This window comes from Chrysemys picta, chromosome 8 (genome assembly GCF_011386835.1).
Source record: "Chrysemys picta bellii isolate R12L10 chromosome 8, ASM1138683v2, whole genome shotgun sequence".
NCBI lineage: Eukaryota > Metazoa > Chordata > Testudines > Emydidae > Chrysemys > Chrysemys picta.
The window spans coordinates 88,288,257-88,312,247 of NC_088798.1; the positions used below are offsets into that span (position 1 = coordinate 88,288,257).

General features: G+C 41.8%; 2 protein-coding genes across 9 annotated transcripts in view; both read left to right on the forward strand.

Annotated features, from left to right (window-relative positions):
• Window positions 1-4,610: 4,610 nt before the first annotated feature.
• Window positions 4,611-9,763, forward strand: LOC112058779 (serine protease inhibitor Kazal-type 1-like). The gene is made up of 5 exons (XM_024100223.3): window positions 4,611-4,765; window positions 6,106-6,131; window positions 6,827-6,954; window positions 9,415-9,467; window positions 9,617-9,763. The coding sequence occupies exons 1-4, from the start codon at window positions 4,708-4,710 to the stop codon at window positions 9,458-9,460; spliced, it is 258 nt and encodes an 85-aa protein (XP_023955991.1). The 5' UTR covers window positions 4,611-4,707; the 3' UTR covers window positions 9,461-9,467; window positions 9,617-9,763.
• A 1,324-nt stretch (window positions 9,764-11,087) lies between these two features.
• The window catches only part of FBXO38 (F-box protein 38), a 35,716-nt gene continuing 22,812 nt past the window's right edge, over window positions 11,088-23,991 (forward strand). For 2 of the 8 annotated variants that reach the window (XM_065554915.1, XM_065554917.1), the window contains exons 1-10: window positions 11,228-11,315; window positions 15,291-15,345; window positions 15,728-15,916; window positions 17,295-17,428; window positions 18,770-18,933; window positions 19,416-19,581; window positions 21,340-21,477; window positions 21,992-22,129; window positions 23,185-23,278; window positions 23,808-23,938. In XM_065554915.1, coding sequence (XP_065410987.1) covers window positions 15,789-15,916; window positions 17,295-17,428; window positions 18,770-18,933; window positions 19,416-19,581; window positions 21,340-21,477; window positions 21,992-22,129; window positions 23,185-23,278; window positions 23,808-23,938 — 1,093 coding nt within the window. In that variant the 5' untranslated portion in view covers window positions 11,228-11,315; window positions 15,291-15,345; window positions 15,728-15,788. Of the gene's footprint in view, window positions 11,316-11,416; window positions 11,836-15,290; window positions 15,346-15,727; window positions 15,917-17,294; window positions 17,429-18,769; window positions 18,934-19,415; window positions 19,582-21,339; window positions 21,478-21,991; window positions 22,130-23,184; window positions 23,279-23,807; window positions 23,939-23,991 lie in introns of those variants that run through there. The other 6 variants (XM_005298008.4, XM_005298009.4, XM_065554916.1 and 3 more) reach the window with 5 other exon arrangements.

The following is a 23,991-nucleotide window of genomic DNA, read 5'->3' on the forward strand; positions in this document are numbered from 1 at the left end:
CATCTAGTGCTGCAACTAATGTTCTGTCAGCAGGTTCTAGATTTTAAATTTCTACAGAACAGCAACAAAGAACAGATTTCTTTTTTCGGCAGAGTCTACCAGCTCCCCACTGCTGGTTTTCACTGTTCAAGGGAGAGGCCCTGCCAAGGATGGCTGGATGCAGATACCTCCAGTTCAGACCTTACATATCAGTGCTACTTCTCGGTTCATGGGAGCATTGTGAGTAGCGTGAGATTGTTTGTCTTCATGGGAGACTGAATGCAGGTTCAACCACAAGTTTTCCTCTTAACCCACTCAGGGCTGGTCCACGCTAAGCCCCCAGTTCGAACTAAGATACGCAACTTCAGCTACGTGAATAACGTAGCTGAAGTCGAAGTATCTTAGTTCGAACTTAAAGGCACTTACCGCGGGTCCACACGCGGCAGGCAGGCTCCCCCGTCGACTCCGCCTACTCCTCTCGCGGAGCAGGATTACTGGCATCAACGGCGAGCACTTTCGGGATCGATTTATCGCGTCTAGACAAGACGCGATAAATCGATCCCAGACGATCGATTGCTTGCCGCCGAACCAGCGGGTAAGTATAGACGTACCCTCAGTAAGCAGACCGCAACTCATCATTGTCATCAATTAATTCTGGCACCACCACCTCCTCCTTATCCTCATATACATGGTGAAGCACACAACATACCCAATCACATGTAGGGAATTAAACATTTTATTAAAGCTAATGTTAAAAAAATTATATAATACATAGGTTGAGAGAAGAGAGTCTGTACATCTGGGTATAGTGCTTAGATTATCCACAAATACAAAGTTTGTTTTTAGAAGTCATATGATACATAGAGTACATAATCAGCAATAACCCAAATTTAGGTGAATAAATTTAACAATACACTTTAGATATTAGAATCCGAATACTCAGGTACATCACTCATGAAAAGTTGTACAAAGATTTGGTTGTGGAAAGCAAAATATATCAATGAGTGGAGATTGTCCCTCAGTAATCACATGTAGGGAATTAAACATACTACAGTCTAAATAAGTCTGCACGCTGCACTATTTTGCTTTCAGTCAGCCAAATATACATTCCACCATCCTGCACTTGCTCAATGTGTCATTAAGGAGAACAATGAACTAGCTCGTCCAGGTGGAAAGAGGCCAGACATCTAGAGCACCTTGCCAGCACATCCTGTGTAGGTGTCCATGAATGTGCCTCAGTGTCCACAAGAGCTTGTGTAATGATGGTGTCATACCCTTTCCTGTTAAGATACTCACTTGTTCAAATGGCATTCAGAGGATGTGTATATAGGCATGCCACCAATCACACCTGCACTGCTCAAGAACCCATTCATGCAAACACCACAATTATTTCAGGGATATTTCCAAATTTTACAAACCTGGCCTCCAGCAGTGTTAATTGCCTCATGAACTTCCAAGACTACTGAACCAGCCATGGATTTGCAAAGCCCAAACTGATTGCCAACAGTTCTGTTAACAGCCTGGAGTTGCCAGCTTCCACAAGGCAATAACAACACGCTTCTGGACCATTACTGACTTTTTCATCTGGCTGTCCTGCCACTCCTGGACCAGGGCAAACTCCTCATATTTTTGGGTTCCTCGTGGGAAAATCCTGGGCCCTCACTGGTCATCCCATGTTTCTAGCACAATGTAGTCCAGCACTCTGCACTTGCAGTCCTGGTCCAGAAGCAGTGGTCTGCATGGCTGGGGAGAATCCACCCTGAAATACAGTATTGGTTCAGTCCAAATCTCCATGTCCACATGGTCCCAATCTGTTGCTATACTTCCATGTGTTACTGCAAGTCACTACCTGTGTCTTCTCCAGGCTAACAGCCACCTCTGAAAGGCTCGCTACCATCTCCTGGCAGCACCTTCTGCAGAGGCCCACCAAAGAAAACTGCCTTCATAAGAATCAGTAGCTATTGCTCCCAAGCAGAATTCATACCTTCAGCACTATCACACCACCTCAGGTCCCACCAGGAAATGAATTTCCCAGGCCTAGATCATTTCCACCCACAATCCCCAGAGTGGGCAGCTAATTTGTCTCACAACACCCTGTGAAAGCAAGCATAGAGTGACAGTGAATTAGGGCCCAGTGACATATTGGATATGCACCTATGTATCTGTATTATCTCTCACAACTAGACAGAGCTCTAGTGCCAATGTGGGGCATGACAGTAGCATTCAGTGGCAGACAATGTAGTTGCGCTCTAGTGAGTGAGGCTATTGTGCATAGACTAACTTGCAATTGCTTAACCTGTTGTTACCCTGAGTAAAGACATAGCCACAGGCTTTCCTACTCCACACCATTAAGTCTGGGCGTTTTGGCCTTCTCTACAGTGCTTAATTTGTGCCAGAGCTGAGCCCCGGCACCTCTAGGCTTGGCAGTTCATAGTCCTGGTACCTCTGAGCTTGGCAGTTCATAGTCCTGGTACCTCGGGGCTTGCCGCGTCACTTATGAAAGTAAAAAAATTACTTGAGCCCTGGCACCTCTTTCATTACAAATTAAGCACTGCTTCTCTAGTGGTGGCTGGTCCACACATAGAGGCTGATGAACCTGCTACAGCTGTTGCCAAGAGTGCTGAGCTCTTTAGTTCCAGTAAATATAACAGCCCATGCTTTTTAAATCCAGCAATCCCAGTTCTGCTGATAACCCACCCAGGAGCATCACATATACATGCAACATTTGCAGAGCTCCCAACCTAGCTCCCAACCCACAGTTTTCAAAAGTGGACAGTGATTTAGGCTCCCTCATTTTTGAGGTGAGGAGCACCCACAGCTCCCATTGCCTAGGCCCAATGTGACTCAAATTGCACACCCAAAACATGAGGCACTACCCAAAATCAGTGACTGTTTTTCAAAATATGGCTGTAGATTTTTAAGCTTTCCAATGGATTATTTTGTATTGCGCGCTACCTAATTTAACTGTAATTTAAAGTAAAATAAATACTCAAGTTGTTTGTGAAATTCTTGTAGGGAAGAAAAAACTGATGCTTGTAAACAGAAATAAGAAATATCTATTTATAGAATCTCACAGTGGCAGGCTAGCCCTGAGGATTTTAGGAAAATTTGGAGAAAATAATCATTAAAATCTTCCAGTGTGTAAGGGGGAGAGCTGCAAACCTTTGAAAAATGCAACTAATTATTTTACTTTGGTTTTGCTTTAGACATTATTGAAAGACAGAGGAGACTTTCAGAGCAGTGAAATATATGAACCGAAAATTGAAACCTGGTGGGGCTACTATCTGTGAGTTTTGGAGAACACCTTGTATAGCAGAACTCTCTCATTACCCTACCTTTTTAGAAGGTTTTGAAGTGCAGAGGGGAGTTGCAGATTAATTACTGCTGATTCATTGGTTCAGGTGTGGCTTGTTAGACATCACTTTTAATATAAAGGAGGTGGGAGAAGGCTTCTAACAGAGAGTCCAAGTGTTTGAGGGCAGGCAGAATATAGAGGAGACAGAAAGAATCCCAGAAGCTGCTAAAACTGAGTAGCAGGTTTAGGCTGGAGTGGGGGAAGTGCTTATGGTATTAGTTTGCAGTTGCCCTTTTGTTTATAAATCAGCCCTCAGGAGGGTGATTTTTTTGATTCTCTGAGTATGTTTCTATCTGGAGCTCACTGGGCACTCATCTAGTTTATGCCCTGACAAGGGGGAAATGTTCACAACTGACTTTGTTTTTTTTGTTTGTTTGTTTGTTTGTTTTACCTGCACAATGTGTTTTTCCCCCATTATACATAGGGCCAGATCCTGACATCAACTGGAGCTGAGGATATTCAGCATCTGGCAGGATTAGAGCTCTATAGCACCTTTTCTTAACTTTATACAAGATGCACCGTAATGATTATACTATGGACACATGTATAATCTTAGGCCCTCCAGGGAGTTCCTGAGGTATCAGCACTACCCAGGCTCACTCTCTCAATTCATTCTCTTGATCTATTTCCATTGGTTTCTGAGAGATCTTATCCCATTAGTGATTGTTTGCTTCCCCCTTATCCCTATATAGTGTGAATGCCTCACATGGACTCTAGAGTTCTGGACAAAGGACAATGGGACAAGTGACATTCATTGAGTCCACAAATCCCCATGGCAGCCAGTCAATACTGAACATATTTTCACCGACTTTCCAAACACTGGTCACACCAAATAACAATGTTTCACAAGCCATGACACACTCATAATGTGATTCATTTTGAAAATGTCCTTTAGAAACAGGGGTCTTAAATATAAACCCATCCTGCTGAGTGTCATATTTTGATGTAGGACCAAATCATAGTCTACATAGACTGGCTACTGTACTTCACCAGCCCATGCCAAGGAATCACTGATAAAAATGTGAACGGTAGCAGAATGTTCCAGTTTTGTGGCAGTAAACTGGAGATAATTGAGTGTAAATCTCTGCTGTTGATCAGAGGCAGGGTCACCATGTGACACAAACTTTCCTCATATTTTCTGCAAATTATGTTTTGAAATAAACATTCTTCCCTGCCTGCAACTGCCTGAAGAGAAATTCCTATGTCAGTAATATCCTTTGCAGGTGATTTGCTAATCCAGGTCACGAACCTGATTGCTTCTATAGATATACAGAACTATATATATCTGTGAACACAGTCGGGGGTTAATTGCAAGGATACCTACTCAGCAAAGTACAAACAGAATCAGCACAGACCAGACACCTGTCTTCACCATGAAGCTAAAAGGTGCCTTTGTGTTCCTTTCCCTGGCATTTTGCTGCTTCATTTTAGGTGAGTAACTCTCCCTACTCTGCATCATGTATTAAACCCTATGACAGACACCTCTGGCATCAGAAACCATGACTATTAAATGCTAATGTTGCTTTCCCTTATTTTCTTAAAGAGAAAATGCAGGTAAACATTTTGAAAATTGGGTGTCTAAAGTTAGGTACTCAGTGCCAGATTTATAAAGGTTTTTAGGTCCCTAAAGATTCAGATAGGTGCTTTTGAAAATCTCACTAGATATATCTCCATCTTTAGGTGTCTAAATACCTTTAAAAATATCGCCCTTTGGGCTTGATTTTCAGAAGTGCTGTGCAGCCTAAACTCCTATTTAAGTCAATGGGCGCTGCAGCTACTGAGCATTTTTGAAGATCAGGCCCATAGACCCTAAATAAGTGGTCTGATTTTCAGAGGTGCTGACCAGATCTTATTGAAGTCAGTGGGAATTACAGATGGTCAGCACCTCTGAAAATTAGGCCAGTAAGTTTGAAACTTTTGGCCTACAGCCCTGTTGTCTATGTGAGGTGTGGCACTTTTCCTAACATTCGGAGTTTGTGCCAGTGGTCTTGGCCAAAATTTTACCTCCCTTCATTGTGCAGTGTGATGGGCACCAGTTGCCTATTGCTCTCCACCCTACAGGTTGCTGCACTTCAGCACTAGGTATTGCTTGTAATGCTTCTGGGGATTGTATGGGATGAAAATGTAATGACAGGAATTTACATAGATTTAAATAATTTAGACGTAACAGAAATCAACAATTTGAATTCAGCTATGGCTAAACTAGTTTTTGCCATGTCTTAACGGTCTTCTAGTTTCATTCTGTTAGATGTTTTAGTTTCACTGTGCTTCTTCTTAGCAGAGCATAATTCCTAAAACAATCAGTGATGTGAAATAATAAAAACTGCTTATAAATTAATAAAATTAATACACAACCCATAAATGCCAGTAATATTAGATGATGTTTGCCAAGTTAGAAAGTGCATTCTATTTTTCTACACACAGACAATTGCATTTAATCTCCTTCAAAGATTTTGTCTTGTACTTTCTTTCCTATCCTATAAGCATCCTTACAGCTCCATAGTTAAGGGTGCATTGAAATTTGCAACTAAAGCAGGAATAAAATACCTCTGTTAGACACTTAAATGATGGAAATTATTTTTTAAAATTTACACACCTGCTCTTTTGGGATCATTTAAATTTTTTATAATAACTTCTAGGACACATTCTGCTAACTTTCAAGGGTCCATTTTAAATATTTTCTATTATAAAGTTCATATTTAATACAATCAGACATCTACAGACCATCTCAGATCATTGGCAGTATTCATATTTGTCTGTTGTTTTTTCAGGCGTCACCACTCAAGGTGGGAGTCAGGTCAGTACAGTTCTTTGTGTTTATTAATAGTAAATTTCCTGGGATCTCTGTCTACAAACAATATTGTGGCCAAATTCTCTGGGTTGGGGAAACTCTTCTCCCCTAAAACTATGGGAAAAGCTGGTTGCATCAAAAACTAAAACTATCCCATTGCTATTAAAATTAGAGAGTATACCTGCAATTCAGATAGATGGTCTCCACACAGTCAGACTGATTACTTTCATACACTATTTTAAATGACTCACACATTCTAACCAGAGATTATAATACAGAGAAAAATTGGGGAAATATTTTAAAATATGACATTTTAAAATTTGTCTGTTGCAACAGTGAGAGAGATTTCTTTCTATATCATATATGTTAATTAAAATTATTTACTTAACTGACTTGAAACTGTTGCATATTGAGGTTCTTCTTAGATTTTAGCTCTGGGTCTTTGTCTTCTGGTTTATCGTTATTAGTCTCATTATGGCAGTGACCTGCAACTGTGGGGGGAAAAACAACATAGACCTTCTCCTGCGAAATATCTGCAGTATTTTCCTTTTCTTCCAGCACAAATGAACTACTTTTTCCTCACCCCATTCTAGATTTAGGAAACGGTGAAAAACATTGCCCCTGTGTGTGATTTCTCTCCTCAAAAGAACAAGTGAAGAATGAAAAATGTCCACTCAAATGTCACCTTATTAATTTTGCAGCCTGACTGCAGTAAATACAAAAATCCAGATGGAACCTGGATAGGAGGCTGTCCAAGGAACTATGCACCAGTCTGTGGAACAGACGGCATCACCCACAGCAATGAATGTTTGCTGTGTGAAAAAATCTGGTAAGTACTTTTATCATTTCTTTGATGAAGTGAAACCAATGGTGGGAGCTACTAATAGCAGCTTTTCTATTTATGTATTTTCTTCATAGAGAAAAACATCAATTTCCCCAGGTCTCTTATCTCTTGATTATTATTTAATATTGATATTTTTGTAATGCACAGATCAGGATGGACAGCCCTTTGTTTTGATTGTATTTAATACCTGTCTGTCCTCTTCCACTTACCTTCCAATATTGCCCAGCCCAGATCCCCAAAGGGACTTTTATGGATACTTAAAGAGTCAGAGTCATTGGGACAGAGTGAATAAGAGAATGAACCTATAGCCTGGTAGTTAGGGCACGTAGCTGGGAGACCGAGGGTTCAGTCCCCCTGCTCCAATGACTCTTTAATTTTTTATCCACAGTGGAACAGCTTCATCATGGGAAACTGAGGGAGCCCTCATCAGAATATCCCACACCTCTGTAGTTAGAGCACCTCTTGAGAAGTGTGGGAGACCCTAGTTGAAATCCCTTCTCCCCCCTCAGGCAGAAGAGGGATTTGAACATGGGTCTCCCACATCCCAGGTGAGTGCTCTAAACAAAGGGCTAAAAGTTATAAATTGGGGACCACTTCCACTCCTCCAGATTTTGAATGGGACCCAATCCTGAAGGCAGCCTCTGAACATGCTTATTGGATTGGGCCCCATACATGAGATAGGCAGCCGAAAGGCTGTCTTCCCTGGTTCGTCAATCACTCTGGGGGTTAGGTGGGTTTAGGAAGCAGCATGCATGCTGAGAGACAGAAACTTAAGCACCTAGGGATATTTCTCCCTCAAAATTTAGAAACCCAGTGAGTTTAGGTGCCTGCAAGGTTTGGTAGGAATTTTGTGGATCACAGTGGATCCTAAAACTGGGACTTAAGCACCTAAATCCCATAGTTCAGTGCCTAAATCTGGCGTTTAAGCACCTAAGTACCTTTGTGGATCTAGGCCCCAGTGTCGTCTTGATCTGCTTTAGGCTCTAGTTAAGATGTTCATAAATTCCCCAAATTACAAATCCCTGAATGTGGCAGGAGTCAGAGTAAGAAAAGGGACCACCTGGCTAATTTAAACCTGGCCAATGAGCACTGCATGCTTGATAACCTACATGATAGAAAATTAAAATGAATAATGACTGGGCCTTTGCCAGAAAAGCAGCATGTGTTCCTGTACTCGTTTTTAATACTCTGCTTCAAACTGCTTACCCAGTAATATATTTTGTTGTTTATTCACCTTTAAGTAAAATACTCCTGCCCAACTTTATTTCTACTGATTTTACTCTTCCTTTTTAAAAAATCCTCTGTTTTGTCATCTCTAAATTTTTCTTTTCTCCAAACAGATTAAGTGTATCTGGCTTAACTTCCTGCTATCAGATTTATCGTTCTACACTGCCCCTTGTCCAAGGAACTAATATCATTCCTGTGGGACAAAGCTCAAACGTGTACTTCTTAGTGGATCAAATCCTCCCATTGGGAAACTGGCATTGCTCCACTGATGTCTATGTTGATTTGTAACAGCTGAGGACCTTTCCCCATGATCCGTATGGGCTTTTACAGTTCTCTGTCATGTCCAGTAATGGCATCATTTCTCCAACCCAAATCCTGTCTCTCCCACATACATTCCTCTCATCATGTCCTGTCTCTCCTGCCCACGTATGCACATTGTCCCAGAACATCTCCTTCTGGGCATGGAATGTGCTGCTGTTGCTGTTTCTGCTGCCCAGGGCCAGCAGACAGGTGGGTAAGGGAGTGTAAAGCTGCCAGAACTAGATGTCTTCTCCTCATTGCCTGTCCTTTCGGGCTGCATTGAGAGGCACAGTATGGGTTGAGGAAGTCAACAGGAGCAGTGAGAATGGGACTTGGAGGATGGGGCAACTTTAGTTGTCTTCTTAGCAGCCCTGAGAGTAGTACCTAGTAGCCAGGAGGAGAAACCTTGCCAATTTCTTGCAGCCCAGCTGACTTTACAACTGGGATGAGCAAGAGAAATAGTGGAGGAAACCTGTGAGTGCCATTCCATACACTTAAACACCGGCAGTTACATGAGCCTCTCAAGACTCTCTTCCATTGCTCCCAAGTTATCGTTTTTGGGAGCAAAGTATATTCTTCAGTCAGTATGAATGTGTAACTCCCAACAATGTTGATGTGGAATGCATTTTTATAGATGTCTCTGACTTGGTTTCTTACTGAAGAATCAGACTACAAATCCCAGGACACACATGGGCTGTGGATGTGGCTGACTAAGGAAGATACAGGTTCATATTGGAACAAATGATAAAACAGAGAATAAAAAATGTACATGAACATGGCTGGCCCACTCTATTATCTCAAACTGTACAGTTTATGTTAATCTAACTAATTTAACAGCATCCTTATAACCGTTTTTACTCTTCAGGGTGACTACCATGTACTTACTCATAATGGCTAATCTTTCTTCCTCTTTTCCAGGGAAACTGGAGTCCCCATTGGCATAAAGCACAGAGGAGAATGTTAGCACAATGGTAAATCCAGGGCTATTATTGATTAATTCGGTGTCAGTTTCCTTTGTTTAATGTGTGGAATAGAGGACTATTTGGAACATTTCACTACTCCGGACTAAGGCACTATGTTCATTTTGTCTGTTTTATAACTGTCTCTTCTCCCCCTCTAGGATGAATAATGGATGAATTGGTGTAAAGCACAAATAGGAGGTGTTGTAATACCTCTAAGCAAAGACAGTCTCAAATCATCCTGTGCACCAGGGGTTCCTACTGGCTTCCTTGTGTCTTATGTTTGTTCAATAAAGTAAACTAAAAGGGTTTTTTCTTATTTTATTTTTCAACACAAAGCAGTATATGCTTTTGGGAGGGGGAAAAATCATTAAATCAACAACTGATTTTACATATCAGCCTTCATAACATAAATAAACCACAGATAATAAAATATTTTCAATAATGAATAGGCTTTGTGGTTGGATTTATCTAGATCTGTAGGAAACACTCATAATGGAGATCTTGAGTCAATAGCAATTTTCCACTAGGATCAGTTCAAATGGATTGATTAAAATAGATATTCTGAATGAAGAAACACAAATTCCACCAATACATTTTGGCACAGACAACTATCAGGATTGCAATCACTGACTTTGTGGCTGTGTTACAATCTTTGAAGATAATGTATGACCATTTTTCAAGTCAAAGTTGTGTGCTTGATCATGATTTTTACAAACTTATTTATTATTTTTTCACACATAGCTTATATGAAGAAATGTTATACTTCTAGCTATTCACTATTCAAAATTTGCTGCTGAACTTGTAAGAATGGTCAGTTAAGTCACATGTTCTTGTTTCTGTTCCCATACTAGTTAAACACTTTGGAACTACTTCTGCTTTTCCTCCAAACAAATGTATCGTGTCACAATCTGAACTTTGTTTCTTGATTAAAAGACTCTCTACAAGCCCCAAATAACATTCCTTTTCTGTAAATAGACATATGCATAAGACCTTGTTCAGATGAACGCTTGTGGCAAATGAACAGAAAAGGGCTTGTGCATGGGTGGATTAAAATCTGTAAGGGTACTGTGCACATGCTGCCAGCTGTCCAGTTTTATGGGCTCAGTGGATATTCCATGTAAAAAAATGGATATTCCATTTTTTGTCCCCTAGTGGTAGTGTCTCTACATCCACTGGACTCTCACAATGCACAGGTGAAAATCATGCACAAGCAGGCTTAGACCCAAATCCTCAAAGGTATGTAAGCTCCTAGATGCTTTTGAGGATCTGGGCCTTCCTCTCTTCTCCCCCTCTTTCCCTCTCCCCAGCCAGCCTGGGCCCGGACACTGGGGGTCAGATGTACAACACAATTGTGAGACATCAGATCTGTGCCATGCTCCAACCTGGTCACCTGCCCGCTCCTTGCTGGCCTTGGGGAGCTGCACTGCCCTGTACCGAGTGGGGGCTGGTGGCTGAGCCTGGGAGGGATGGTACAGGGGACGGATAGGTTTGCTGGTGGCTGTGCCTGCTCTTACAGGGCAGTAAACCTGGCCTCCACCTGTGAGTAACAGACTAGGGCGGTGCTGGGATTCCTCCTACTCCCTCCCATCGCCCACACAGAGACGCCATTCGCCCGAGGGCAGAGAGGCCACAACCAAGATGGCGGCGATTGGGCTGCAATGGAAATATGCGCGAAGTGCCACATCCAAGATGGTGGCGCGGGAGGGCCGCAGAGAGGGTTGATTTCCCCAGTTCTGGGTTCAGGGACCGGAAGCGCGGCGGACGCTGGCGGAAGCGGAAGCGCTGGGTGGCCGGAAGTGTCTGTCGGGATTATCCCTCCCCCCCGCAGTCACAATAACAGGCGGCACTGGCAGCCAGGTAAGGGGCGGCGGGGCCGGGAGGGGAGGTTTAGGGTTGGGTGCGGCTGCTCTGGTTCCCCGCACACGCGCCCCCGGGGGCAGGAGGGAGGCGCCGGGCCTGGCCCTGTGGAAGGGAAGGGAAGGGGGAGTGGCGCATGCCCCCCTTTCCTGGTGGGCGCGCGGGAGGGGGCCTGGGCCTGGGATCGCTGGCAGCGATGACCGTTGCGGGCGCTGGGGCCGGCGGCCGTTGTTGCGGGGGTTGGTTGACTGACCTCTCCCCAGGGCCTGCCGCTGGGAATGGGGGAGGGGCCCTTTCCATCGGCAGTGGCCTGGGGGAGACCCGCGGTCCGGGTGACCTTTTCCCTGCTGGGGTGGGTCCCCTCTGCCATGTAGAGGGAGTGTCTTTCTCTCGCTCTCCCCATTCCTTTGGGACTTGCTGCCCTGTCTCCCCACCGGCATGAGGCTGCCCTGGGAGACCCTGTTTCATCCCTCTTGATGCCGTGCTCTGCCTCATCATTCCAAACCTGGGGCAGGTGGAGGTACTCGCTAGTTGCTCCCCCTTTTTCTTGTGTTTCTTCCTAGTTACTTCAAAGAAAGGGAATTAAATTTGAGTAATGTATCATCACAACATCAAACAGGCCTGAAAAATAGTGATGTCTCTTCTAACGTACAACCTGGAGAGGGTTGAAAAATCCACTTATCTCAGAGACAGGATGCAATAGAAAACTTAGTTCACACAAAATAACTTCTAGGAGGATGTTCCCCCTGCCCCTCCCTCCCAAAATATCCCCAAGCAGCAGACATATTTAATGTGAATAGCAAAGATACACTAGGAGATGGGGATTGGTAATTATCTATCTTGCATTGCCTTTCACCTACTGCACTAAACAAAAATTTACAGACATTCTTTAGGATCAGCTTATGGAATCCAGATACAGGAATGCCAGAGAAGATAGCATGTGGTTATTGTCTCAAGTGGTACTTATTAAGTAGTCCCTGGTGTCAGCATATATTTGCTCCCCCTGTCTTCCAGGTCAGTGCTACTATGTCTACTGATGAAACCAAGTTTTACAATACTCAGACCAGCAGTTTGATCTGGGTTGTATTCTGCTTTGCAAACTGTCAACAGAATTGACAGCTCACTGATTCCACAATTGCTGTTGTTTTTGAAACGGCTCAGTTTGATTTCCAAAAGGAGGCTAAGCTGATAGTTCTGGTTGTTACAAATCAAAACAGGAGTTTTCTAAACTTCTCAAGTTGAACACAAAAGTCATGAGAATATAACACATCAAACCATTGTTCATGTAGGATCAATTTTTTTACCTTAATTATATTAAATTGAGAAGAATAAAATTCTCTGCATTTTCTGCCTGTTTTGTTTAAATATCGAAGGAATATGTATGGATTATTTAGAAGAGTCATTTGTTCTAAAACAGTAGAACTAAAATATTGAGAATGTCAGTTTTAAAAACTTGTATGTAGAGACTTATTCCCTACAATCATTGCCAGATGCCCCACACACTGCTCTATGAAGATTACATAGTTCTGGGAGACCAGGTATTTTGTGCCTCAGTGAGGAGATCTAATTCAAAGCACAGTCATCACCAGAGAAAAGTCTGGAGCTGCTCATGTAGACAAACTCATACCTTTAGATTTTCTGCACTGGACTCTTCCACAGGTGGAGGTGGCTCTTTTACTTCTCTGTGGAGCTCTTCCCTGTTTTCCTCCTCCACTTCAAACCACTGACTTACCTTCTACTTGACTTAAATCTTCCTTTTCATGCGTTATCGTATATCAGACACTCTTTTTACCTTGAAATATCTTAAACTCTGTATAAAACTAAAATGTTTTCCATTCTCTGCTGCTGTCTGTCTGTCCTCCAACTGCAGGAGTATGGTGAAATTCACTTGGAATCCATATAACATAGCAAAACTTGGATACCCATTTATAAAAATCTGTACCAAAGTCCCCCAGTGTCTCTGGATCCTGTTTGGGAAATCTTGTCTTAAAGATGTGCTAGGTGGCTCAGTTGGGATCCTGATCCTTGCCTGTTGGTTGGTGATAAAATATTTAGTTGGCCTGTGCGTTCCTCTTTTTATGGAGGTGTAAAGAGTGTGTGATTTCATGGGCCCGTGTGAGAACAGTACTATGATTTTATAGTTACAGAGATGCTTATATTTAGAAGGCTTTAAAAAAGGATCCTGTCACATTAAAAATCATAAATTAAAGTAGATTTGTTACAAACAACCTTAATATTAATCTGACAGTTTTATAACCTAATCTTCCTTGGTTATGTTATGTATTTACTACATGCAGTAATCTACCAGGTTGGGCAAAATAAATAGAATAATCTCACATTTGTTTATGGGTAATTTCTAGTCAATTTCACTCTCTTGTACACTTGAACAATGCTGCAATATTTCAATTGAAAATATTATAATGGAGGGATATATAAACAAACATTTCTGTTGATATTGGGATTTGTAAAAGCTAAGTTTTGTAAAACCTACAGTATATGTAGGGCCAAATATCCCTTAACAATATCTCTTGAGGGGAAGGAGGTTGGTATTACCTTGGTGTGTGTTGTTTGATTTCAAAATTTAGAATGCTGACAAATTAGCTATTAAATGAAACCTTTTTCCATCATTCGATCTCAGTGATGTTCATAACGTTTTGAGGTTTTCGATCTCATGCAAAACTTGCATTTGGTGAACACAGTTTTTCTCTAATCTGTTATAAGATGCTCTTTATATGCCCATCAGCCTGCCTTTGAAATATACTTACTTCAGGTTAGGACAATTTATCAGTGCTTTACCCTTCAATCCTTTTTAAATCTATTCTCCTTCATCTACTACTTGACCAAAGAAGGAAGAGAACCAAGATCAGTTAAATGAACTGGTTGTGAGCAGCTAAAGACCCCGGGTATTGGGAATATAAAGAATGAGGGGAAACCATGGAATGTACTATTTGTATTGTGGCTATTGCTAGAATCACAGTAGAAATACAATATGTAGTTAAATGATAACATTTAACATCAACATATAGTGTTTTGTAACATTAACCACAATGTTTGCAACAGATGATTTTGATAATTTCGTATTTTTACACACTCGGTTGCAATTTTCCATGTTTAGTCTCAACCAAAAGATGAATTTTAGTTTGTGGAAAACTGAAGAAAAATCTGTTACTGCATATTGTGAAGCTAGGAAACACATTTCCTACAAAACACTTATCACAGAGAAATGATGAAAGTTGACACTTTACATGTTAGAGGACACAATCCACTTAAAATCTAGTCAGCTTAAAAAAGTTAACTCAAAGTTTCTTCATGTCCACCTGCCCTGAGTCTTCCTGCCAATTATTGGTTGTTGTACAATCATTTTCTTGTTGTGGGAAAGACCCCCACAAATAGTTTTGTATTAATTGAATTAAATTGAACAAAATAATCTTTCATAAAAATAATAATTTACCATCATGATCAGGAGAAAATATAGGCTATCCAAAACTTGTGTATATCACAGTTTTGGAGTCTTTACACAATTTTTGTTGCCGTCTGGAAATTCTGAACTTTCATTACTAAAATGTTTTAATCTCTTTGTGTTGAAAGTTAAATCCATGATAGAGTTAACTGGTTTAACAATTCTCTGTCAACGTAACCGTCCAGAAAACAGTCTTGAACTAAACAGCAGCAGTAGCAAGGATGTGAACTCTTCCTACCTCATGCCATTCATCTCTGTGAGGTGTCAACTTAGAGTTATTAAACATGGCACTTTTTCTTTAAAACTAAACAAATGGATGCCAAAACTGCTAACATTTGGTTTGGATTATTTCAGTAGCAGAAAATTGCACATTAGATATAAAATTATGGTGAAACAACATTTACAGAAATATAGTAAGCTACAAATTTAACAATAAAAATAGAGAGAGATTAAATGTATGCAGCATTGCTGAGTTAAGAACTTTAAGCAAGATTGTAAGAGCCTTTCCTTTTTAGGACAGAATAATTTCCTTTTGGATTGGACCTAGTACACTGAAATGTGTCCACTTTGGTTAGTAATTGCCTGATCTATTTTTCCATGAGATGTCTTTGCTCATTGATATGTGGATGGCAATTCCAGAGACATTTTATTGTTTTCTAAATTAGAAAAAGGCTACTACAGAAGTGACTTATAATTAAATTACTGGGATATTTACATAAGAGATCCAGGTGGTATTCTGTTTACTAATTTTACTTAGTTCAAAGAGACTTTCTAGTTAGTCTTCATTCAAGCAGATTGATTTATATCTTGCCAGAACAATCCTTCCACTTTTTAGTTGATTCATTTGGATAATGGCATTCTAGAGTTAATTTTTAGTGGCAGAATTTGTTGAGTCCTTCTGTAAACTAATGTTCATTACTCTGTACCCTTTCTCCCACCTTTTGTCTTTCAGTTGCACTGAATTTGTATAACATTGTAAAAATTGATCCTTTTAATCAGAAATCATTGCAAATATGGGGCCTCGACGGAAAAATGTGAAACCGTGCTGCATGAGTAGGGAAGTCTCTGAAACTACCAAACTAGATGAGCCAAAAGATTATATGAACCAGCTCTCACATGAAGTACTTTGCCATATCTTTAGGTAAGAAGCTGTATTTTTTGTCTCCCCATCCCTTCCACTTTGGTATCTGTTAATAAAAATCAAATGACAGGCATTCAGAAAATACTAGCTGTACCACCAGTACAGATGGGAATTAAATTTAGACCTCAGTATTTGTGGATGAGGTTTTGCTGGACAATACAAAGGAAATGTATGGAATTTCTTTCTTGTGGAACTCTACCTTTTTTTGTTTTGTTAAAACTAAGCACATAGGTGGCACTATATAAGTTACCTCTCCAGAGAAACATGCTTCATATTCCTTGATGTAGTCATGTACCCTGAAAACTAACTTATGTGAAAATTGCTATTAGTATCATGTAGAAGCAAGCAAAAGAGCAGAGAAACATTATATCTTTTATTTTTTAAGTTAAGCTTGACTAAAAAAAGTCTGCAAGTGTACACTGATGATAGATAACAATTTGCCTTATAATATTCATTCTATCTTTTTATACCTTGTAGATGAATGTCTAAAATTTGTTGCATATCTTTGTTTCACTCATACAGATTCCTGTACTATTAGCACTGCAGTCTTGCTGTTCAATCTTTCCTACAGGTTTTATGCATGATCGTGCTCAAAGGTGTGCAGCCATGCACTACAATGTCTCTGATAAAATTCAGTTACTGTGCATACATTACAAGAGATGCAGTGATGCATGTCTGGGTATATTGGAGCAGCATTGACCCTGCCACTGAGAGTTTTAGTCAAATGCTTCATTCTATTTTAAAAATAAATGGAATACTCTAACTACAATTTTACATTATTCAAAGTCTAAGAGTATCTGTGACTGGCATGTCAATATCTTGCTGACAAGTTTAAAATGTCACACAGATTGCAAGTATGTTTGTGGTGCTAATGCAGTGGCAGCTGCTGCTAAACGGATCCCAATTTACAATGAACTAGAGAATTAGAATGCACACTTTAAAGCTATAAAGTTTCCGGATCTCCGTGAATGGCAACTTTGCAAGAAATGAAATAGGTCCTACATGTTCTAAAGCATCCCAGAGTCTCCCGTCTCTACCTCAGACCCTTATCGACATGACAAGGCTACTGTTCTGTTTTTTACCTTAAGTGCATTGGCTGCCTGATGAACAAAATGCTACCCCTTCTGCCTAGCCACGTTACATACCCCTTCTGCCTAGCCACGTTACATACCCCTTCTGCCTAGCCACGTTACATACCCCTTCTGCCTAGCCACGTTACATAGGTTGCTACAGTACTATCTGAAAAATCTCATTTGAATCCATACTTTTCTAGATGTTAGGAATGTCTGGGTTTGTAGAGTAATTCTCTGGATGTTATTTGGTATGAGAGAAAATGAACTAAAGTCTTTGATGAACAGAGTTTCTTTCCATCCCAAAGGTACCTTCCCCTGCAGGACATCATGTGCATGGAATGTCTCTCCCGGAAGCTGAAGGAAGCGGTGACTCTGTACCTGAGAGTGGTGAAGGTCGTGGACCTCTGTGCAGGCCGCTGGTGGGAATACATGCCCACTGGTAAGTAGTACACTTCATGTGGGTATTATGTTAATGAGGTATTGATGAGACCTAGCTGAGCTGATATCATTTATACACTGACATAAGGGATGGGCTTTTCGAAAGCAGCCAAGAAAGGTAAGTGCTTACTGCTCACTGACTTTCAGTGGTACACCTCTATCTTGATATAACGCTGTCTTCAGGAGTCAAAAAATCTTATCGCGTTATAGGTGAAACCGCGTTATATCGAACTTGCTTTGATCCGCCGGAGTGCACAGCCCCGTCCTCCCCACGCCCCCAGAGTACTGCTTTACTGCGTTCAGAATTCATGTTATATCGGGTCACGTTATATCAGGGTAGAGGTGTAGTTGGTGCCTTCCTCCCTTCGGTATTTTTGAAAACCCTGCCTGTATGTTTGTTGAATACTACGGTGATGAAAATGGGGCTGCTCTGTAACAACTTATAAATAATGTATGTTTGTTGTAAGGGGGTTTACTGTATGAATACATGGGGTAATTCAAGAAGAAGCTGTTTGCACGCAGGTAAGAAAGAGTACGACTTCATCTGCCAACGCTTCAAGGTCAGTGCAAGAGCCATTCACTTGGACGTTCTACCTCCACCCGCTTGCTGAGCTCACCCATTGAATTTGTCAGGGGTGGGAGGAGCAAGCTTCTGAACAGTAAGACCTGCACTGGATTTAAAGATACACTGGGGATGAGGGAGAGGAGAGCTATGGTGAGTGACACTCCAGAGGTTGTAGTGTCTGGGAAGTTAGACTAACGGGTTCCTGTCAGGAGGATGTCGAGATGAGAGATACATGTATACAGACTTTATTGTTTTTAAATCCTTTTTCTCTTGTATTTTGTTCCTACTGTTATGACTAATCAGTACTTTGGTTTAAGAAGGCTGTCTGATTACTGTATTCACCGCTGGTCACAGATTCTCAAAGGGAAAAACTACAGGTACCAAAACCCTCAGACCTGCTGAGTTAGCACTGTTGATACATGGGGTCCTGTAGACCAGGGCCTCATCTAAGAGTGGGAGAATAATGGGATTCCCCCCCAGGGGAAGATAAATGGATGAGGCCTGACACTCATGGAGGTGCACTGAGAGAGGACAGAAATGCAGCTAGCCCTGTAGTTTTGACAGCTGCTCTGAATGATATAAAGGCAACAGAATATATAGAATATTAGTTCATAGAAGCTGGGGATGGAAACCATCTATTATATCTACTACCTCTTCTGGCATTGGAGGGCTGAGGAATTTTCTTTTACTATACACAGAGAATTGCAGCATAAGTTCTGTCCGTACAGCTAGATGTTTACTGTCACAAGAAATTCAAAACTTGTGTCCTCCTCATAGGTTTCACTGATTCCAGTTTCCTAACGTTGCTGAGGAAGATGCCAGACATTGAACAACTCTATGGTCTTCACCCCAGGTACCTTGAAAGGCGCAGAGTCCGTGGCCATGAAGCTTTCAGCATTCCTGGAGTGCTAGAGGCCTTGCAGGCCTGCCCAAATCTGCTGGTAAGTGTGCAGGTTGAAAAGATAAATGCCTTTCATCAGTTGATATTATGATCCTTGATAAGGCTGCAGAGGAAAGAGATGGTTGGGATAAAAAACTCAATGTTGTATCTTCTTGCTAGGATGCAGTAGTGTGCATTTAATCCTTGTCTTGCTTTGATGGCAGCTGAAGTAAACGTTTACAAAATGTGCTGCTAGTTTACAAGTGGGTGCTGTTTTTTTTGTAGTCACTTCAATGGGAGTTACAGGTACTCAGCATCTCTCAAGATCAGGCCATGAATTACAGCAGCATTGCAGCTAATTAAGTAGTTTCCTATGACCACTTCTGCTTTTAAGGCAAATGGCTCTGCAAATTTCAAGTAAATTAATGCATTGCATCAAGCTCTGAGCATTACCGAGAAGTTTACTTGGTTAAGAGAAATATTATTGTTGCTTAATATGGTAATTGGACCCTTACCTTTGCTTACTGTTGTACTTTTATCCAGGGTGTTGAGACCTCTCATTTGGAGCTGGTGGAAGCCATTTGGACATACATGCCACAAGTTCATATTTTAGGGAAGTTTCGTAATCGTAATGGTGCTTTTCCAATCCCGCCTGAAAACAAACTGAAAATTCCTATAGGAGCTAAAATTCAGACATTACACTTAGTAGGTAAGAGTTTATTGGTGAAGTAGTTGCCATAGATACAAATGAACTTAAAAGATTTGAAATGCTGCATAATCTGGAACCTATGTTTGACTCTAGGCCAGCAGAGGTCCAGAGCGCAAACTCCAGTGTGACTGTGTTGACAGATGATGGTGAACATAGGTGCAGATTCCATGGGTGCTCCAGAGCTGGAGCATCCACGGAAAAAAATTGGTGGGTGCTCAGCACCCACCGGCAGCTCCCCCCCCCCCGCTCCAGCTTACCTCCACTTTCTCTGTGAGCGCGCCGCCGCGTCCTGCTTCTCCCCCCTCCCTCCCAGCGCTTGCGCCGCAAAACAGCTGATTCGCGGAGTGGGGAGGGAGGGGAATGTGGCGTGCTGGGGGAAGAGGCGGGGCCAGGGCAGGGATTTGGGGAAGGGATCCAATGGGGCAGGGAGGGGGCAGAGTTAGGGCGGGGACTTTGGGAATGGGGGTGGGGCCGGGGCGGGGAAAAGGGTTGGGGGCGCGGGCACCCACCGGCGCTGGAGAAAGTTGGTGCCTATGGTGGTGAATTCCCAGTTCAAGGGCCCATAGTTTTTGAAGTGTTCCATTTGCTCTTGGGGCGCAATCTGTAGAGATGGGTGTAAGTGCCCGCCATCAAAGTCAAAATCATTTACCCTGAGAGATGTGTTGTTAGACACTAAAAATCATGGACTGATTAGAGACACTGGATTAATGGTTTATTACAACAATCTATAACCCACTTTACAATCCCTACCCTCCTGCTTCTCCCCCACCCTTAATGACTGGAAGGGTGTTAACAGGCCACTTCACTTGTATGGTCCCTTGAAATATGTGTTAACTACGTATGCTAAACAATCTGTTCCATCTTGAATTTAGCTGTGACCACTCTGAGGGTTTGTCTACACTTCAAAGGCTGTAGCAGTGCCACTGTAACACTTCAGTGAAGTTGCTACTTATGCCGACGCTAGGGTTTCTCCTGTTAGTGTAGGTAATTCACTTCCCCAAGAGGCAGTAGTTATGTCGACCAGAGAAGCCCTCCTGTCAACATAGTGCTGCCTACACCAGGAGTTAGGTTGGTATAACTGCGTCGCTTCAGAGGTGGATATTCCGCACCGCTGAGTGACGTAGTTATATCGACATAAGTTGCTTGTGTAGACACAGCCTGAGGGAGTTTCCCAGACCTGAAGAAGAGCTCTGTGTAAGCTCGAAAGCTTGACTCTCAGCAACAGAAATTGGTCCAATAAAAGATATCACCTCACCCATCTGGTTTCTCTAATTACCCTGAGCCCTGGTCTACTCTACAGAATTAGGTCGACACAAGGCAGCTTATATTGACCTAACTCTATAAGTGTTTATACTAAAATTCCGCTCCAGCTGACGTAACTCGCCCACTACACCAACTTAATAACTCCACCTCCATGAGAGGCATAGAATCAGTATTGATGTAATTAGGTTGACGCAGTGTCAGTATAGACACTGCATTGCTTACACTGACTGTTGCTGGCTTTCAGAAGCTGTCCCACATTGACAGTTCAAACAGTACAAATGCTCCTGGTGAGGACGTGCACAGCCAACACAAGGAGCAAACTGTAGACACGCACAAACGATGTAATTTCTGTGGCAGCTGTATGCCGACCTAACCTAGGTTGACTTAATTTTGTAGTGTAGACGTGCCCTGAGAGATTCATTCTACAGTTGACATCTGAAAGTTTGTTTAATGTGGGACCTGATTTGATTTTGTTGTTGTTGTTCTGTATTTTAGGGGTAAATGTCCCTGAAATTCCTTGTATCCCAATGCTGAGGCATCTTTATTTGAAGTGGGTGAGGCTCACCAAACCACAGCCCTTTAAAGATTTTCTTTGTATCAGCTTACGCACTTTTGTCATGAGGAACTGTGCAGGTAAGAGAAAAGAGAATCCTTCTGGGGAAGGGATGCGTCTATATAGGAAAAAACTAGTACCTATACTAATGATATTGCAACTGCATTAGTGCTAGACTACTAAAGGACACTAGCTCAGAACAGGTTTCATAACATGATGGTAAAAAATGCCTTAGCCCTGTCTACCATAGCACTTACACCTGTACAGCTGCACCATTGCTGGCAGTTGCTGTAGTAAGTTTACTAAGTTTTCTAATGCAGATAAGGTCTTGGGATTGCCCATCATGCAGTACTCCAGAAGCAATCAAAGGCTTTATTTCATGTTCCATATTGAGAAAAAAATATCCTATGCTGTATTGAGTTGTTACATTAATAGGAGAACACCTCTAGTTCTTAGTTCTGATTACTTGCTGAACTGAGCACATGCAGGTTGGCGTATCTGATGGCTGCATTATTTGGATGATATGTTCAATATAATTAAATAAGCAACTTTCTGTGTATATGTTCCCTATCAGAAGATTCTTTTTCTCTGCAGGACCCACAAATTCTTTGAAATATGTCCCTTTAGTGACGGGTTTGGCTTCTGCCCGAAACCTGGAGCATTTAGAACTGGTTCGAGTTCCTTTTCTTGGAGGACTTATCCAGCATGTTGTAGAAGATAGCTGGAGATCAGGTATACAACTTCCTACTGCCTGGAAGAATAGAACAAAATTACCTAGGGCACCTGATGGGTAACGCTCTTATTCTACAGTTTGTTCTTTCACTAGTATGCTTTTAGCTGAGTTCAAAGGGTGTTAATAATGGACTTCTATTTTATTTTGGATATTGTTTTAATCTTATATGTATAACTATATGCTTTAGTGACACATTTTTGTATACTAACACTGAAAACAAATAAAAGCTAAGTTAAATTGAAATTATATATTTCTATAACAATGGAAACTATTAAAGAATTGCTTGCTACCTTTTGACATTCCAACCAAATGTCAATCTTTACTGTCATTTCACTTTCTAGAGCAGGGGTGGGCAACCTGTGGCTCCGGAGCCACATGTGGCTCTTCAGAAGTTAATATGCGGCTCCTTGTATAGGCACCGACTCTGGGGCTGGAGCTACAGGTGCCAAATTTCCAATGTGCCGGGGGGTGCTCACTGCTCAACCCCTGACTCTGCCACAGGCCCTGCCCCCACTCCTGCCCCCTCCCCTGAGCCTGCCGTGCCCTCGCTTCTCCCCCTCACCCCCAGAGCCTCCTGCACGCTACTAAACAGCTGATCGGGAGGTGCAGGGAGGGGGAGGCGCTGATCAGCAGAGTTGCCGGTGGACGGGAGGCGCTGGGAGCCGGCAGCGGGGGGAGGGGGAAGCTGATGGGAGGCTGCTGATGTATTACTGTGGCTCTTTGGCAATGTATATTGATAAATTCTGTCTCCTTCTCAGGCTCAGGTTGGCCACCCCCATTCTAGAGGGTAGAAGTGGCAGAAATAATTTGGAAGAAGGTCACTTTTATTTTTTTTAAAAATAGCTTCTTGAGAAGCTTCTGTTGTGGTAGTCAGGGCTACCTCCTACCAGTAGGTGTCAACATAAGGAAGCTTATATTAATTTGCTTAAAAATGGCATGTATTCTTGTTAATTGCAATAGTGCATTGGTAAAATAACACCAGGAAAGTGAGTAATGTTTTAATGCCACAACCCATTCACTAAAGTGAAATTTTGCTTTTCTTTCCCCTTATCAGGTGGTTTTAGGAATTTGCACACTATAGTTTTGGGAGCTTGCAAGAATGCTCTTGAAGTGGATCTTGGCTACCTCATCATAACTGCTGCACGAAGGTACTTGCCTTCCCCAGCCGTTGTCTTTCCTTTCTGGTTTCTCTCTCTTCAAATCACAGTTGTTTAGGTAACTTAATAAATTCCCAATGTTTGAAGAACAAGATGTTTTAAATGTTTGAGAAAACCCATGTGAACTTTTACAGTCTATAATAAGAATACCAAATGGCTAGAGGAAAGGACTGGGAGTTACCATGCCTGGGTTCTGTTATTAGGTCTGTCACTGACTTGTTCTGTGGCCTGAGCCAAGTCACTGCACTTTGTCATCTGTAAAATGAGTATAATAGTATTTTCCTCACATGTTTGTATGAGGCTTAATTGTGTTTATAAATTGCTTGAAGTTCCTCGCTGTATAACTGCAAAATACTGTCACGGAAGGATACAGGTATCCACTGGATTTCACAATTGTCAAATAAATGTTTTCATTTTACTGCCTAGAGTGGAACAGAGGCATTCACTCAGATGTTTTCTGTACTAAACAGTGCTTTGTTGCATCTCACCTTGAATGTGAACTATACTTGATTGCTTTTAGGTTGCATGAAGTGCGAATTCAACCTTCCCTGACCAAAGATGGTGTCTTTTCTGCACTGAAGATGGCAGAACTGGAGTTCCCACAGTTTGAAACCCTTCATCTGGGATATGTTGATGAGTTTTTACTACAATGTATGAACATTTTTAAAAAAAATTCTTAAATTACCTGGGGAGGGTTAAGGTTA

Coding starts and splice junctions, on each gene's coding strand:
- LOC112058779 (XM_024100223.3), top strand. CDS start 4,708: ATGAAGCTAAAAGGTGCCTTTGTGTTCCTTTCCCTGGCATTTTGCTGC. Junction 4,766..6,105: donor ATTTTGCTGCTTCATTTTAG/GTGAGTAACTCT, acceptor TTGTTTTTTCAG/GCGTCACCACTCAAGGTGGG. Junction 6,132..6,826: donor CCACTCAAGGTGGGAGTCAG/GTCAGTACAGTT, acceptor TTAATTTTGCAG/CCTGACTGCAGTAAATACAA.